General features: G+C 33.7%; 1 protein-coding gene and 1 non-coding gene across 51 annotated transcripts in view; one reads left to right on the forward strand and one right to left on the reverse strand.

The window, feature by feature from the left end:
- Window positions 1-883: 883 nt before the first annotated feature.
- LOC125659504 (CAP-Gly domain-containing linker protein 1-like) overlaps window positions 884-18744 on the reverse strand; it is a 68698-nt gene continuing 50837 nt past the window's right edge. For 39 of the 50 annotated variants that reach the window (XM_056146001.1, XM_056145929.1, XM_056145923.1 and 36 more), the window contains 6 exons: window positions 18621-18673; window positions 14796-14913; window positions 13445-13610; window positions 9260-9437; window positions 8877-9052; window positions 884-1691 (listed from right to left, as the gene is read on the reverse strand). In XM_056146001.1, the coding sequence (XP_056001976.1) occupies window positions 1288-1691; window positions 8877-9052; window positions 9260-9437; window positions 13445-13610; window positions 14796-14913; window positions 18621-18673 (1095 nt within the window). In that variant the 3' untranslated portion in view covers window positions 884-1287. Of the gene's footprint in view, window positions 1692-5765; window positions 8271-8876; window positions 9053-9259; window positions 9438-13444; window positions 13611-14795; window positions 14914-18620; window positions 18674-18744 lie in introns of those variants that run through there. The other 11 variants (XM_056145938.1, XM_056145927.1, XM_056145921.1 and 8 more) reach the window with 3 other exon arrangements.
- Window positions 5205-5278, forward strand: Trnai-aau (transfer RNA isoleucine (anticodon AAU)). Its single transcript has one exon. It is a non-coding gene; the product is annotated as a tRNA-Ile (tRNA).

The following is an 18744-nucleotide window of genomic DNA, read 5'->3' on the forward strand; positions in this document are numbered from 1 at the left end:
ATATTTTCTCAGAGAGCTATACAGTTCCACAGCTAGAAATATGCTGGCGTGAAGCATCGGAGTTCATACCCTCATTTATTCTCAAAAATGAAATTTACTCCTTAAATGTCGAGTAGAAGCTGGTGTACAATATTGTTCAAAATTACTCCGCAAACTAGGCACCAGTGGAGCACGGGGGAATTTTAATGATGCCGAGTTTTAACTTAGTTCAAAATTACAAAAATTAGTATAGTACCTACTACAGAATGTGTGACGTATATTGTTTTTCAAATTTTCTACAAAACCAGTTGAAGATGTACCCTATGCAGCTCCAGCCCGCGTTACAAGCTTGGTTCTGGCCACCATTTTGGTTTCTGGCACACGCTTATATTAAGTAATAAATGTTTGTACTGAGTATTAGTAAGTGCAAACATTTGTAAACAGGTCCATGTAACTGGTATATCTATATCATACTCCTGAAGAAACTATTGTCGAGTATATCACACAGGCACCTAAAGTGTGGATAGCTTGTATACGTGTACATCTTATGTACATACCCCCACCCCCTTCTAGAATGCAATTATTTTATACAGAACCAATAATTTATCCAAAATATGTTACCCCCCCCCCCCCCCCCCCCACCGATCACCCTCACAAGTTGTTTTGAATATTCAGATTTTACTTTCTGTAAGCTTGTGAGATGACCACTTGTGAGATACTAATATAATTGGATTCTAGAAGGGGGTTGTATGTACAGAAGATGTACATGTATACAATCTACCCACACTACAGGTGCCTGTGTTATATCAATCGGCTTTGTGATATTTTTATCATACCTCCCCCACCTCCCCCCACACACATTAATACACTCACACCAAGAACAGAAATAATGACAACAACGCGAGAGGTTTCTCAAAATTTTACTTGAATGGTGCAGATATTTGAAAAGGATACAACTGGCTCCGGGTATAACATTTTCCCGTGCAAGTAAATTACCAATACATGTATATTAGATATCGTATAAATGTACACTGTATACATGTAATTAAAACAGAATTTAAGCTATACATACATGTGCCTCTTCCTTCGCAAGCCACCACAAAACCATGCTGCTTCCACTTCATTCATCACAGCCTAATAGCATGGATTCATAATTTGAACATGGTTCTATTCAAAGTTTGTTGATTTCTTTGACTAATGAGAGACACTGTTTTACACTGAATAAATGATAACAAAAAAAAATTTATCAGGAGGTATATACATATATTACATGATATAAATTAATAGCATCCATATAAGATTGACGAGTCAGCTAACACGACAGGACTCGTCCATTTTGCCCTCTGTTTGATCGCCGCTCTCCGAAGGACTGGACAGTCTCTCTCCATCAACACCACAATCAACATCACGAGTTTGCCCTACATTCTCTGACTGTGCTAGTTCATCATTTTCCTGCCTGTTATCAAATTCCTCATTTTTGAGATATTTGTAATTAGCCGGCAATCCCTCTGACATTTTCGGATCAGTGGCAGTTAATAAGGATGTCTCGCTGCTCTCCGGAATTTCTGGTGATTGTATGGGATCGTTTGAGATATGACCAGGAGGGAAGGCATCTGATATTTCCTCCGATGGCGATGGTATCTTAAATTCGGTCTGGTTTCCCTCAGAGCTTTTTTCAGCACAAGTCGGCATCACGCACGGATCATGAAATTCTGAAATAGATTTTTTAAAATAATTTTTTTTCTCTAAATTACTCACGGAAGTGCTGTTGTATTACGCATACTGTGTGTACTAATATTAATCCGCTAATGGATAGAAGTGAATAATTCCTAGTTCTGTAGCACCGTTAATTTGTGGTTTTGCTTTGGGTAGAAGTAGATATTTTACATAGATTAACCCCGTCCTGTAGAACCGCCCCTTGTTTCCCTCTGCATCAGATTATGATTTACACACACTATCTTTTAAAATCAGTTTTTCACCTGTTTACAGTTTATGGAAGGACATGTTTTTTTTAAAATTCGACTTGCATTTAATTAAAACATTATGTCATATATTACTCGATGCTTTTTGTTTATGAGTTTACATATGCTGCTTTTGGGAAAGTTGATATTTTAAAAAAATAATGAAATTCTGTACTGTTGTATCGTTCCCTGACGCCATCTGCATCATGTCATAAATTAAGTGTAGTAGATGTGGTGTTTCCATGTCAGTTGAACCTGCATATCACTTCTGACTACATTCATGATGAGTCCACTGCATAATTATGAACATTATATTTGTGTACTAGAACTCGGGTTTTAAAGCATAATGCATTATACATGTTCAACTAAGCTTATCTTATACGTGTTTGGACCCGAATGTCTCGTGAACACGAAGAATTCATAATTGCACATCCTAGTGAACAAGGCATAAGATAAGATAAGCTTTATTCGAAGTCGGCATGTAAACATAAGTTCCTGGGAGCTTTTTAGACCGACACAGGATAGGTCTACATACATGTATATTGGGTGATGCCCTCCTCTCCCCCTTTTAAACTATGAACTGATGAATTGAACCTATGTAGTGATTCGAAGTGTTTTATTAACATTATCATCTTTAAAAAAAGTATTTTCCATTTATTCTTTTATTGCTTAAAAAATTGAGATAATCGTGAAATCACCCCCCCCCCCCTCCCCAGAAAAGGGTGTTACGGGTGTGATTTAAGTTTGTGATAAAAATTACATATACATCGTAGTGTCATGAATTTGTTTTTCCCTTGTATGTAGACCCAATTCATTGAAAACAATCAATTTTCTAAATCATTTTCATAAAATGACACTTAAGGTCAATTTATACGGAAACGTTTGCAGTGGGTCAGTAACAACACACATATATGTAGTTATTCGTCTCAGCTGTTTACTTTGTTCCTGTACAATCATCCATATTGTATGATTGCAATCTTAAACACACCCAAAGTTTTCGTTCCACTCAGCAACTAGGAGTGTCACTATACTCTCTTCAGTGAAGTGGACATGAGAGTGAGCCTACATCCTAAAAAAGCTCTGCAATAGGCCTATGTTGGTCCCAGATCCCACAGGCGTTTTGTTTCATAAACTTCGCAAGCTATATACTATCACAGGCAATATTGCATCGCTTGGAGTCGAACTTACTAATAGTAAGTCTATATTTTTAGACAAGTAACAAGCAATAGTAAATTTGACCCCCAAGCGATGCTATTGTCTGTGTATACTATATAAAGCACCTTTTCAATCAGTATTGTACGTGATGAGCCATTCAATACCTATGTCAATGTATATGGTACACATGTATATATTGTTACAATGTTCTTTTATATAAGTATTCACACGACACTATCATTATCTGCTATCCCAGAAACTGTTACGTGAGGCAGTTGGGTTATTTTATTTATCATGTTGTTAATTTAAATCTTGTCTATAATCAGTATTTCATATATAATTATATAGATATGTGCAGTGCAGAAGTGTGAACTCTGTCAGTATTACCGGTAGTACTTCTAAATGATTGTTATTTATTTTCATTGTTATAATTAATTGCCTGTTAACACGTACATGCCCCCCGAGGGCCCTTGATTGGTGAATAAACTATATACATTACAATGTATCATGTATAGTTATAATGTTTAATTAAAAATATATATGCCTCCTGATATTTGAACCTATCTTCAACACAGGCACCTGAAGTGTGGGTAGCTTGTATAGATCTTATGTACATACATATTTTAATGTATCCAAAATATGTTATTTCCCCACCGATCACCCCCATAAGTCGTTCTGGATAGTCAGTTTTTATCATCTTCTGTAAGCTTTAGAGATGACCACTTGTAGCGCACGGAATGTTCAGGTGCCTGTGATCTTCAAACAAGAGGCCCAAGGACCACATCGCTCACCTGAGTTACCTTCGCCCATAACTGAAGACTAAATATATTTGCATGTAAAACCTTAGTCTGTATTGTGGCCCCAACCTACCACTGGAGGCCATGATTTTTACAAACTTGAATCTGCACTATGTAAGGAAGCTTTCGTGTAAATCTCAGCTCCTCTGGCCCATTGGTTCTCGAGAGGATGATTTTTAAAGATTTTTTCTATTTATTCCAAATTTCCCATGTAAAACTTTGATCCCCCATTGTGGCCCCAACCTACCCCCAGGGGCCATGATTTGAACAAACTTGAATCTGCACTATGTCAGGAAGCTTTCATATAAATCTCAGCTCTTCTGGCTCACTGGTTCTTGAGAAGATCTTTAAATGATCCCATCCTATTTTTGCATTTTTGTGATTATCTCCCCATTGAAGGGAGCATGACCCTTCATTTGAACAAACTTGAAAGGTCTTTACCCAAGGGTGCTTTTGGCCAAGTTTGGTTATAATTGGCCCAGTGGCTCTTGAGAAGAAGATGAAAATGTGAAAAGTTTACAACGACGCCAACGCCGACAGACAACGGACAAATCAGAAAAGCTCACTTGAGCCTTCGGCTCAGGTGAGCTAATAATAAGTTGTACCCATCTTCAAATGAATTGAAGATAGGTATAATCAGAATTAATATTGAAGATAGGTACAAATGCCATCAATTAAAGATAGGTACGTATGTAATGGAATTGGACTCGGATAGGTGTAATTGAATTGAGCCTATCTTTAATTATAAAGATAATAACAATAACAACTACTTGATTGGTGAATAAATAAATAAAAATTAATAATAATATAACATTATAACAGTTAATTGCTTTCATTTCATTCTGGAAAGAGAGAGAGAGAGGGGGGGGGGGGGCGCAGGGCGGGGTTACTTTAACATTATAACACATGCATAGCTTGCTAAGTTTAAGAATCCGAGATTCCTCCGACTCTTACCCCCGCACAGGTCACAATATAAAAGCGGGGGTAAGAGTAGAAGGAACCTAGTAGGTTATTCATGGTCTTTTTGGTCAAAGTAAAATTCATGTCCAAATGTTTTAGGACTAGGCCTAACTAGCCTGAAGCAAAAATTAGTTCAGAATGATTTTTCAAACGGAAGTTAGGCCTATTATTATTTTTTAAAATGAAATAGAGAATAAATATTACGAAAGTTGACTCATTTATGCATGCGATCGTGTATATGCTATAATTAGATCTATGAAATGAACTCTTTGGTGACGACCTACTCTAAATATAGAATAAGGTAACCTCTACACTGATTGGCTTAACTTAGCTAAAGGCACGAATATATAACGGCCGGTTAGCTCAGTCGGTTAGAGCGTCGTGCTAATAACGCGAATGTCGTGGGTTCGACCCCCACACTGGCCATCATTTTTTTTTTTCAATTGCACACCAGTAGATACATTCAACTTTTTGTTAACTAAACGCATACATTTTACTTCTCATAATAACGAATTTTTTTTAACACAACCCTATCACTTACATTAGACATTTCAGAAAATGCTACACCAGAGAAATGTGCAACAATGTTTTCAAATTGAAAACTTTCTTTTTTAGTCAGAAATGCAGTTGTAGTAGAAAACAATCTAAAAATAAAATAAAATTCCTTCTGTTTAGCAGTGCCAAACTGCTAACCTACAGAGCTACTCAGCTAGGCAATGATTTTTTTTTAAAATCAATAGATAAATATTGCAGATATTTCCATTTCCATCCATGTTTTAAAAGAAAGTCAGCCATTATGATGATGTAGCTATTGATAGTATTGAATTTGATATTACATGTATAACCTTCATCACAGTTCTATAATCCATACAAAGAGCATCAAACAAAGGCAGATACATCAAGCAACATGGTAATCAATTTTTTTTTTTATTAGAGAAAATCCTAAAAGTGAACATATTGCATTTGATATATTAACAATAAGCTTGGCAATAACATATCCATATGTCATGATAAAGATAATTTACAACATTTACAAGTGTTATAAATGTTTATACCCAAACAGCTGTGTTATGGTAATCATAAAATGACTGATGAAAGACATTCATGAACAAGCATCCATTCCCATTTATATTATCACTGAGCAGATTACTATCTCCTAGGAATGCTTAGAACTTCTAAATGAAAAATGAATTAGGTGTTTTGCAAAGCACTGATTTGAAAAAAAAATAAAACATTGATTATTTCCCTCTTTAACCCAAGACATATACACATGTACATCTATCTGTCTTGAAGACGTATATCCCCCCTACACAACAGAAACATTGAAAAAATAATGTTGCAGCATTTTTACTACATACAAGTATAAATTAAAAGGAATATAATCCCTGAGATATTCCCAAGTTACAACACAAAACATGCAAGAAACTTAAAATTACTTAAACATCATTATCAAGGAAAGATCTTTACATTTTTTTTAAATGATCATATCTAGCAGAACCCATAAGCTGTACCTAATAATAGTATAGTATTTTCAAAATATATACACTTCAGTAACAGAGAGAGGACGTTTCATACAATCAAATATCATTCTATACTTTGAAAATTTGATTTCAAAACTTGGGTTTAATAGTAACACCATTACAAACTGTTTATGCTTTCAGTATATTGGAGATATAGAGTGGTAGGGGTAGGGGAAGGGACAAAAACATGTCAGCCATACTCAAATCAATCATAACTGTAGTTAATAGACTGGAACTACACATACTGCATCTTCTATCTACAAATATTAATTCCATCCCATTCTAATATCCCCATAAGACTTCATAATCAGTACTGGCATAATATGAACTAGAATACAATTAAGGAGGAATAACACACCTGTGAAATCTGATATGGATGGAATGTGGAGGATATGTACAATGATATTTTGAAATTGAAAACTTTTACTTTACTTAATTAAAAAATGTAATTTTAGTAGAACGCAATCTGAAAAAATTAAAACCCCTGCTAGACTCGAACCATGATCTACAGATCAGCAGTTGATACGTTAACCTACTGGGCTACCCAGTCAGGCAATTAGATTTAAAAGGAATATACATTCATGTTTCCAAAGGAAATTAGCCATTCTGACGACGTGTTATTCCTCCTTAAGTACAAAAATAACTTTTTTTCAGCGAGTTCACAAAAGGAATTTCCAAACACAATAGCCATAAGAAAATAATGCCCTACTGTTATACTTGTGGGGCAAAAGCAGTGTGGTGACAGAAGACCCATTGTCGTGATGAGTTTAATTGCTTGTGACACGTCATTATCTTGCTTTAATGCATAGCATATAGCATTATGCACAAATATTACAGCCGATAGGATTGGCATATCACCAACATATGCCTAATAACTATAGCACTCATTGTATAACCAACAAGGACAAATTCTATACAGCACTGTACTTAAAACAGATCCAAAAAATTCTTGACATCTTTCAACATTGTGCTGTAATTCATAGGTGATATACACTTGGACAAAACAATTGTTTAATAAATACACAGGAAACTTGCGATCCCCGCCATCATGTGTGTGTCACAGTCTCTCCATCTTTATTATCCGAATCACAACAAATAATATCAGATTTAAAGTCGATTAAGTACAGTAAAACTTGTTTATAAAGAAATCTATTTTATACAGAATAATCCTGTCATAATCTTTTTTAAGAAAATAAAAGAAAAAAGAAACTCTGACAGTTATAAGAAATTCTTGGTTATAAAAAATATTATCAATTCCCCATTATGAATTTCATATTTATAATTTCTTTGTATATAAGCAAATCAAATTTACATGTTCTGAACTCTTGTTAACATGCCAATTAATGTAATCTTATACATTTATTGTCTAGGATATATGCAATGCATAAACAAAAATGACCTATTTTTCCAAATATTAGACCTTATTCATTTCATCAATACAGAATATGTACATGTGTTTGTAGAACCAAGTTAATCAAGTGTGTTTCTATTTGTATTTTAATATAAGGAACTTCCTTTTAATGAATATAAAGAACTTGTTGATATGGATATATGAAATCTCAATTACAGGGAATTAATGTAGGCGTCTCCACAAATTCTTTAAAAGCAAGTTTTACTGCAGTGTTGATTTCCTATATCTGCTGTGTAAAAATAAATTCGTATTTCGATTTTAAAAATACTGTCTAGATATCTAGAAATTCCGACATGCAATCTGTTATTATTCTCTACTTTATCATTTCTCTGTGTAGATTGTGATGGGATCTAAAGATTGTGGCAGGAGTGGATCATGCAGGATTGTGAGTGTTTTATATGGAGCTGCCAGAAACTGTTAGTGAGGTCGGCAATCCATTCTCAAAACGTCTGCTCATCATCGCATTCATCAGTCCAATGACCAAACACTGCAAAAAGAAAGGTCACATACACCTCATCTAACATTAATTTGCTACTGACTCTGTTACACACACACAAGTATTGTACAGCTAAAATCATAAGTTTACTAATGCCAAGATGCTTTCTATTTTGGTCATGTATTCATTTTGTCAGCAAGATTATGCAAGTTTACAGTGGATTTTAGATTTTAAAAAAAATTTCTTTACATAACTGGAAAGTTAGGTTTAATGACTCAAAGTGACTGAATTTTGGTGGAGTTCTGTTGGTGGATTCAGGATTTAATGCAAGAGGGTCATTTAAGTCTTGGTTTATAACCTCTGAAACCCATTCTATATTCCGGATTAAAATTACCCTATTTGTCAAAAGATCAATCGACATTCACAAATGTGTGTGCAAATTATCAGTAAAAAGATTACAAAATGAACTAAGGTAATAATTCTATATCAAATAATATAAAATAAGTCTATGTCAAATAAAGCAAGTCAATAATCCCATACAATCCTCTTCCTATATCATGCCATGCCTTAATTAAAAAAAAAAACAACCACTATCTGATATCAAGCATGATAAATGTAGATGAAAATGATGACTTGAGTGATGAAATTTACACTGACCTTCACATATATCACAGTACGGACGGGAAGCTTTTCTGTCGCCATGGTATTGGGTGGGGGAGGGGGTATCCTCATCATAGTCCATGGCTTGTAGAGGACAGTCATCAGTATCATGCTGATCAAATAGGTCACATATATCACAGAACAAGCGAGGTGGGGCACGTGTTTTGGGGGCTCTGAAAAATAGTGTTTCCAATAAATGGAGCAAATAAAGCTAAAATTTCAACAAACACAAAAATAAGGATTCAAAAAGAATTAACATTTAGGAAGCACGATGCCCTCTTTATTTTGCAGGTGAACCAATTGCTTTGCTGAGGGCATTCTACATAGCTGGAAATACTCATTGTCTGCTCCACTACATATACAATGGGAAGTTAACTTACTCCGGTTCCATGGAACTATCACCATCCCCATTAGTAACAACTCCAGACTCCATAATCTCGAGTCTTGTCTTCAGTTCTGAGTTCTTCTTTTGTAGATCCACAATGACTGAATTGAGAAATTCAACTTGACCCAGGGCTGAATCCTTTTCCTCGGTTAATTTAGAAATTGCTGGGTTTCCTGTAGAACAGAATCAGAAAACTTGAGATTCGTTCGAGATTTGAAAAAGCAACTTCTTTGTAAATGTTCATTCCAATTTAGCAATGCACATGAATTAATGACAGGCAGGACACATGAAACAAGAGTACTGCACACAGTATACGCCCATCTGTCAGTGAAATTCCACCTGGAAGCATATTGTGCACTCTGAATTGATACAACACACATTCTGAATAGAAAAGCCTTAAAGTGGTCATGGTGCACCAATCCATCTGACATGTGAACTAATTATGTATTTCTCTGATAGGAAAGTTTCAGAGCAATACCTGTGACCATACCAAAAAAAAAAAAAGCCTGGAAAACTGTTTGACCTATTTTTAGCCCAAAAGTAGGTCAAGGATGGACCAATCCAGCTGAAATGCAAATTGAACTTGTAATCCTCCATTAGGAAGCCTGTGACTATATTTCAGAGCAATATCTGTATTTGTAACAAAAATTAGTCTGGAAAACTGTTTGACCTACTTAAAACTCTAAAGTAGGTCAAGGACGGACCAATTCAGCTGAAATGCAAACTCACTCTTACAATTCTTGAGGGAGAAATTGTGGCCAAATTTCAAAGTCGTACATGCATCTGTTAAAGAAAAAAGTCTGGAAAACATTACCTCAGACAGCCAGCCAGATGCACGGACAGCGTCATAACATAATACGTCCCTTCTAACGATGGGTGTATAAAAATTATGTCAATGAGTTTTCCTCAAACTTGGTAGAGTTTTAGAATAGGGGACACTAAATACAAGTATGTCCAAATCAATGTGAGAGTTTTCTTGTCAGTGAAGAGAGTTATAGGCATGAAAGAAGGACCTTTCCTGAAAGGCGGTGAAAACTGATTAACTAACATTACCGCATGGTCCTGTTTAACTTTTTCTAAAATCAATTTCTGTCTGAAATTCACATAAACAATTTAGGGAATAGATATCCTTTTCATTAAATTTTCAGTATCTTTTCAGATTTTGTGGTTTAGACTGAAATATAATTAATAATATGTGAAAATTTACAATACTACATATATCATTTTCACTATTGTTACAAATTTATCTGATTTGATGGAAAAATGTGTCAATGATTTCTCAATTATGTACAATTTTTTGTGACATTTCATGAATAATTCACTTGAATTCTATCTTGTTTCTACAAAAAAAAGAAGGGGAGGGAGGTATATTACCATAGCTAGTATTATTTTGACAGTTTCTAGTTGTTGCAATTAAGAATGTACAATCATGTCCATGTATTACAGTAAGTTGCATTAACGTAGCAAAGAATGAGAGAAAAATCTTTGGAACAATCGGGTATCGAACCTGGGACCCTTACATTAAGCCAAAAATAGAAATTGTTGTGTTTCCGCTAACCCGATCAACCCTGAATTACAACCCCGACCTTAGAATTTTTTTTAAAATTTCTGAAAAAAAAAAAATATTGTCAGGGGAAAAATATGTTCATGGTCATTGATTTTCTTTTTAGTTCAACATTGAAATGAATTCATCAAAACACTTTAAAGAGATACAAAACTTATTGTATTGTGTCAAGCATGTGAGCAACATTGATAATGTTACAAGTCCTAACTCAAAACAGCATGGTAGTAAGGTCTTGTGGCAGTCATTATTCCTCCATGCAAGCAAGAGACTTTGCCAACTAACTTCAATAATATTCATGGCCTACTAGTTTCGGTAAGGTTAGCCAAACCTGGGAGATCAACCCTAGTGCATGTGATGTTGAGGTCATGATGCAGATCACATAATGCACATGAATGTCCAGTCTGTCCGATTTATATGCACAGTGACACCCATGACTTGCTGAGAACATTGTGAAACAGGCCACAAATAAAGCAGTAAATGTATTTGAGCTGTTGATGACTGGTGGGATGCAGACAGTATATTTTTTCACAAAATTTTGGGGTCTGACCAGACTGTCTTCCTACCCTTACACCATAAAAATTCTACTAGTAGACACAAAAATGTGTCAATCACTTAAATAAAGTTTGTGTTCATATTTCTGTGAATCATTTGTTAGGTTTTTTTTATTTTCCTAACGAACATTTTCAATACTAGCATTGCTATGGCAATCCATTAAAAATTTAGAAAATTGTCTCTCATAAAACATTTGGACAAAATCCTCAATCAACAATAACAGAAATATGATGACTGAAACATCCACATTTCGCACTGCATTTGATTAAACAATCCTTTGTAATAGTAGAATGAAGACATCAAGTCTGATGTTCTTCTGTTGTATAATGTATCTAGGTGTTTTAGAAAAAGGATTCATTAGCTGAGGCCAGAAATAGCAGATACTGAACATGTTACTGTTGGTGTGACTTTAAATACTTTGATTAAAATAATTTGGAAAAGTGGTTCTTTTCAATTAATTGTACAATGAAAACAACAGAAGTTGACTTATTTATAAAACTAAATTGTATTTGATATAGTCGAAATCTGTTATAGGAACCATCACATGTGAGAATACTTGATTGTGTATCAGATTCACAAAGAAATGAAATGGTCATTGTACCTTTGATTTATGAGACAGGTGACAGGTTTAAGTTTACTAAATCAGTCTCAAATTTTCCTTTTTTGCTTTAAAACCACATATATGCAACATAATCAATTTTCCTTCAGATTTGTGATATATCACAATTGTTATGGCTTATACAAAGCAAAACTTTAATTTTGAAAGTATGTAATTCAATGGGGCATTCATTGTTAATACTGTAATAAATAGATTACTATGTGTAAAGGTAAGTTTCTTGTTGGAGTTTACAATGTTTTCGCAGACTGTGGAAAATAAAATACAAAATAAAATTTATTTCCTACCTACCTACCCTACTTTTTTCTGAAATGTTTGCAGAAACACAACTATTTTCATTTTGGCCTTACGGGTTAGGTGATTTAACCAATGAGCTACCCAGGCTGATATACAAAGTATATAGTATAAATTCTAGAAAAATAAAAAAAAAATTCCAAAAATCACCCTCAGCAACTTTCTCACTTGCTCTGGTTTGAGAGTCTTATCACTGTGATATCACAATGTAGCCAACAACTATAATGTCAATACCTAATGTGAGACATTATGTAGGTTAGTAGGTTATGCTGTTGTAGCTAGGAAAACGATGACTTGCAATTTCTGACACATAATGTATTTCAATCATATGATTAGTGTCCTGTCTATCCTTAACTCCAAAACACCGCATCCAAATAATGTTGTATTCATTAGACCTATAACAACATAGCAGAACTCCTTTCTGCACCTCACAATCATTTCATTCTAACCACCCCGCTCTTTTTAGTGTCACACACAATCAATTCATTCTAACTATCCTGTTCTTTTTAATGTCACACACAATCAATTCATTCTAACTATCCTGTTTTTTTCATTCTAACTATCCTGTTCTTTTTAATGTCACACACAATCAATTCATTCTAACTATCCTGTTCTTTTCATTCTAACTATCCTGTTCTTTTTAATGTCACACACAATCAATTCATTCTAACTATCCTGTTCTTTTTAGTGTCACACAAAATCATTTCATTCTAACCATCCTGCTCTTTTTAATGTCACACACAATCAATTCATTCTAACTATCCTGTTCTTTTTAGTGTCACACAAAATCATTTCATTCTAACCATCCTGCTCTTTTTAATGTCACACACAATCAATTCATTCTAACTATCCTGTTCTTTTTAGTGTCACACAAAATCATTTCATTCTAACCATCCCGCTCTTTTTAATGTCACACAAAATCATTTCATTCTAACCACCCCATTCTTTTTAGTGTCACGCACCTGTGGTATTTTAGTGTCACGCAACTGTGGTATTTTAGTGTCACGCACCTGTGGTATTTTAGTGTCACGCACCTGTGGTATTTTAGTGTCACATACCTGTGGTATTTTAGTGTCACACACCTGTGGTATTTTAGTGTCACACACCTGTGGTATTTTAGTGTCACACACCTGTGGTATTTTAGTGTCACCCACCTGTGGTATCATTACTGGTCATGTTGGAGGCATTAGTCTTAGCCTCCTTCAATAAATTTTCTAGCTTGCTGATCTTCTCCAAGAACTCAGACTTTTCTGCATCCATTTTCTGGACTTTGGACCTGTATACTTCTAAGGAAGAGTTTTCATTTTGCAGGTTTGAAATCTGTTATATAAAAAAAAAAAGAAACACGGTGCAATATATCTGCATACATTCTATTCCAGCCAAGCTGGGAGGGGTGGTAGATTTAAACAAAAAGTAAACACCATCAACATTCAAAGCATTTCAGTGTGTGATATCAAACCATCATGGTCAATTTTTCTTAAGGAAGTTGGCTCCTCAGCTTTTGAGCACAACTGTTCAGCATGTTATAACTATGTAGGTACTGGTTCAACACTTATTTCATTGGTGCCAACATATTCATTACTTATACCTACCAAGCTGAAAATTTTATGTCGATTGAAATTTTGAAAGAGCTTGGAAAGGACATTTTGTTTCGGAGGAGCTATAATTCTACATTATTTCTGTTTTATTCAATATAATGTCAATATTTCTATAAACTCTAGACATGAATTTCAATTTATATTATACGTAGAAGACTTAATTCATAGGTTATAAATTCATTACTTTCTTTGATATATTCCTCAAAACAGAACACTGATTATTAAAATAACTTTTAAATGCATCAATTTACTGAAAATTTTGTATGAAAATTTAGTAATCTTGCAAATAATTCAAACATTTCATCTATAACACCCACTTTATGAAGTTGCATCTTAAATTTTGAGGCAAGACTTTGTAACTTTTGTGTAATTTGAAAAACTGACAATACCCCTAGTATGATCTTTTGAATACATACGTGATGAATTTGTGCAAAAATGTCATGACTTATTTCCAGTCTACTAGCATTAAACTATTTTATGTCTATAGTTAGAAGAGCTGAATATGTAAAATGATGTAATGATTGATTTACATTGTTGACACCAACTAAATTTTAAGTGCAAAAAGGTCATGTTTAAGATACGGTAGGTCAATAACAAGCAAAGTGACCTCTGGTCTCTTTTTAATTTCAAAATTCCTTTTCATTGTACTAATTCAAAATATACTTAAAAATTAATTGACAATACAAAACTCAAGTGTGAACCTCTTTCACATTCAACTTTTAAAGTTCACATAGTCAACAATATTAAGTTTACCGATAGGCTTTAACAATTTTTTCTCTCTTCTAATTGGAAATGCTAATGAAAATTCAGTCTAATGTACTAAACAATCCACTTATGAGTTTAGACATGTCTCAAAAATTGATATCAAATGTGTCAATCATTTTGTAAAGGTAAATGTTGTATATACCTGTTTCTTCTGTTTCTCCAGGTCATCGGTTTTCTGCTGAAGGACTTGCGATGTATTGTCCAACTGACTCTGCAAAGATGTGTTGGTGTTCTGTAATTCATCCAGCTCTTGACTGTGTCTGCCAACAAATTAAACCTTCTCGTTATATTGAGTATCTAAACATTGCATTTACATGTATACAATGGGCATCATTTGTAAGAGACTCTGAGAGCAAGAAGTCAGTCAGTAATCTGTATTTGGGATAGCTTCCATTACAAGTCTTAAAATCTGTTATATAAATTTTTGCACTTCAAATTCAATTTCAAGGTTTTTCATTCAGTTTTGATTTCAGCTATGAAGATAAACCAGAGGCCCATGGATCACATTGCTCACCCAAGTCATCATGGCCCCACTATTGTTCAGCTGTTCTGATTCTAAAAGATTTTTTTAAAAATCTTTCCATGAAAAATTTTGACCCCATATTGTGGCACACAAGGGTTATGGCATAACTGAACTTGAATTCACACAAAATGGGGATGCCTCAATACCAATATGACTAACATGACCTTACTGTTCTGGAGAAGAAGGTCAAGCTCACAGTCAAAGACTGTAGTAAGAAATAATTTCCATAAAATTTCTTAAGTAAAACTTTGATCCACTATTGTGGCCCAAACCTACTCCTGGTTCATGATTTGAATAAACTTGAATCTGCACTATCTGAAGATGCTTGCATATAAACATGACTAATCATGGCCCTGCTGTTATCGAGATAAAGACATTTCAAGATGGTTCCCTATATATTCCCATGTAAAACTTTCTTCCCCTATTGTGGTCTTACCCTACTTTTGGGGACCAAAATTTGAACAAACTTGAATCTGTGATATCTGAAGATGCTTGCATTTTAATATAACTAATCAAGGCCCTGTGTGGTTCTTCTAATGAGAGCCAAAAAAATGTTCAGAGCTTAAGGACGGACAGATGCCAGACAAAAGGCGATCAGAAAAGCTCACTTGAGTTTCAGCTCAGGTGAGCTAAACAATGTTATGATCTTTAGTGGTTGTTATAAAGGAAGAAAACGAATGAAAATGGTAGGAATGAATCAAATGCAAGAAGCTTGACTTTGTCATATTCAACATGATTCATCTGAATTTGTGTACAATAAACTTGTAGATAAGCAAACATGGATATAAAGAATTTACAGCCATATAAATAAATTTTGAGGCTGGTGAACTTTCTATATAACTTGTATAAAATATTGGTTTACAAACATGGATTATATTTCCCATTTACCAGTATGCTAAATTAGCCAAATCTGCCTTTTACTGTATCAAAAAAATTTCACCCTTTATTTCTTAAATAAAAAGAGTATCTTTTTTTCTTTAAAAATCTTATCTTATTCATTTTTTTAAGGTGTAGTACATATATTTCATCAGATATTTGTTAGGTGTTTTTTTTTTTAAAATTCAAAATGAAATATACAATGTCAGTTCATCACATGTACTGCCAGGAACAGTGCATGCATGGAACTTTTAAAATACATGTACAACATGAAAAATCTGATACACAACAAAAATTTACAACATACACAGAGAGAGTGATATGGTATACACAACAGAAAATATCAAAAGCCATCTTTCCTTGAAGAACAAAAAAACTGATAAAATACAATACATATCAAATTAAAGATAACTCAGAAAATCTGTAACTTTTACATGTAAATTTGTATACGATGTCTTTACGAGACAGATTATTTTATTTCACCGTCTTTTTTTTAAACATTTGTTGATAGTTAGATGCCAGCTGTAGATTCTACATTAATCATGAAAACTTGATCTATCCTGAATTCACATACATAATTCTTATTTTGCTACCCTATTATGATCATCTGAATATGTTCTTAATTCATTAATACTGTATATGAATAAACATACTCTTTGATAATTTAAGGAATCTACAGTTTTAGTATGCAGCATGACTAGGGCAATTTTTTTCACAGTTGTATACATTCAAGTCCATTTAGAAAAAAATTGTGTTCTCAGAGACATATATAACAGACTTGGGCAACTCCTTCAGTAGTATGTTTACCGCTTAAAATATGTGACAGTCCCACCTATAAATTCTGAACCAAGTTTACTTCATTTCTATCATAAATTGGAATCACGCTTAACACATTTTGAAATGATTTGATGATTAACAAATACACTATTAATAAACCAAGTGTACTGGAAAATGGTACATAATACGCCTCTCACAAGCTTATGTAGGGTATTTTCTTCAAGTCATGAGTTCCTGAACTTTAAAGTTAGGTACAGCCATTATCAAGCTGTGACATATTGTATGAATAAAAGGTCCTAGCTTAAAAACTGTGACAGATATGACAGAAGGTAGATAGACAAACAAAGAGTTCTGCGTGTAAAATATTCCCCCAAAAAGTCAAAGTTCAACAACTTGTAATCTTTTTCATCAAAGAAACTTATAAAATTCTTGAGTATCAAAATCCTTGCAAAGCAATATAACTCTGCAAGTTGATTACAAAGACTAGCTTTTTAAAAAAAAAAATCTAAAAGGAATTAAATGGATAGCTTTGCACTATTTCCTTGAAACTGACTATAAAGTTCAACAACCTGCAATTTTCTAAAAATTGAAGAAAATCAAAACAATTCCCACGCGCACATCTTCAATATCCATACAAACTCCTGCAAGAGAGGTGGAAATGAATCAGAACTGATCAAGTTTCAGCTTGATATGTGAAAAAGAAATGAATGCCAAACATATGGACAGATGGAATGACAGATGTACATCGTACGTACAGATACCATAATACATGTACGTCCCTTCTTAAGATGAGCGTAATAAAAAAACAGGCAAATCATAAATGTTCAATTTGCCTGAGTTTGGGTCTAGTGTCACCTTTTGAAACTTCAATTTCTGACATTTCACTTGGAAGTGAAATATTTTATGAAGATATCATATCCAAAATGTTTTTGTGATAGAATTCAGAGTGTTTGAACTTGATATCGCTAATTAATAATTCAGATGGTACATATAATTTATATCAGTGTGTATATTTTTACCACGAGATAATACAAGACTTCAGGACGTTGCTAATCTCTGTTGTGTACGTCTCTGTTGTACAGTATAAACTACAAAATCTGTGCTTTTGGAAATTCATTTTAGTAATAGAGAAAATAGGTTATACCTGTTTCAAACATTGTTCAGTTTATACAATGGATTTTTCTCCCTTACTTGGAACAAGGAAAGTGATTTTTTTTTTTTTTTTTTTTTTTTTAAAGAAAAATCCTATCTATATAAAACAAATCTTTAAAAATATAGGAAAAGTATTTTAGAGCTGGACAATGTTAACTGTCAATTTGGATATACATAAAAAAATCTGGTCCAAAATGTATTATGTGGTCTATGATACATACTATGGACCATGAAGAACTACACTGGCATGCATATTAATCAAGGCATAACGAGTTGTATAAAATCGTGCTAGAACATAGGATCTCCAAATAAATGCATTACAAAATTTAAGTTGCTTTTATAGACATAAACCCTTACCATGTAAAAGAATGGCATTGAAGGTACAGCCACGAGAAATGAAAGATAAATAACATTTATAAAAAAAAATAACCATCGCTGTCTATTATGTTTTGCATATTAGATATACGTTATGAATAAATCTATCATATGTGTATTGTACAAAAGTAAAAGCTTTACAAATCTAGAAATTATTGAATACAAAACATCTTTGCCTCCCAAAACTGTTAAAATTACTTCGCCCAGCAGCATAGAAAAATTCAATGAACAGACAAATAAGATCAAAGGAAGACAACTCTGTACCTGATTTGCATGTCCTCTACTTCTCTGTTCAGTGTTTGATTCTGATCTTCAAGCTGAAAAATGTTTCGTAAATTCATGTAATCAGGCTGTCCAGCGCTTGTTGACAAAAAAATTAGGGCTAATT

Source organism: Ostrea edulis, chromosome 1 (genome assembly GCF_947568905.1).
Source record: "Ostrea edulis chromosome 1, xbOstEdul1.1, whole genome shotgun sequence".
In the NCBI taxonomy this organism is placed as follows: domain Eukaryota; kingdom Metazoa; phylum Mollusca; class Bivalvia; order Ostreida; family Ostreidae; genus Ostrea; species Ostrea edulis.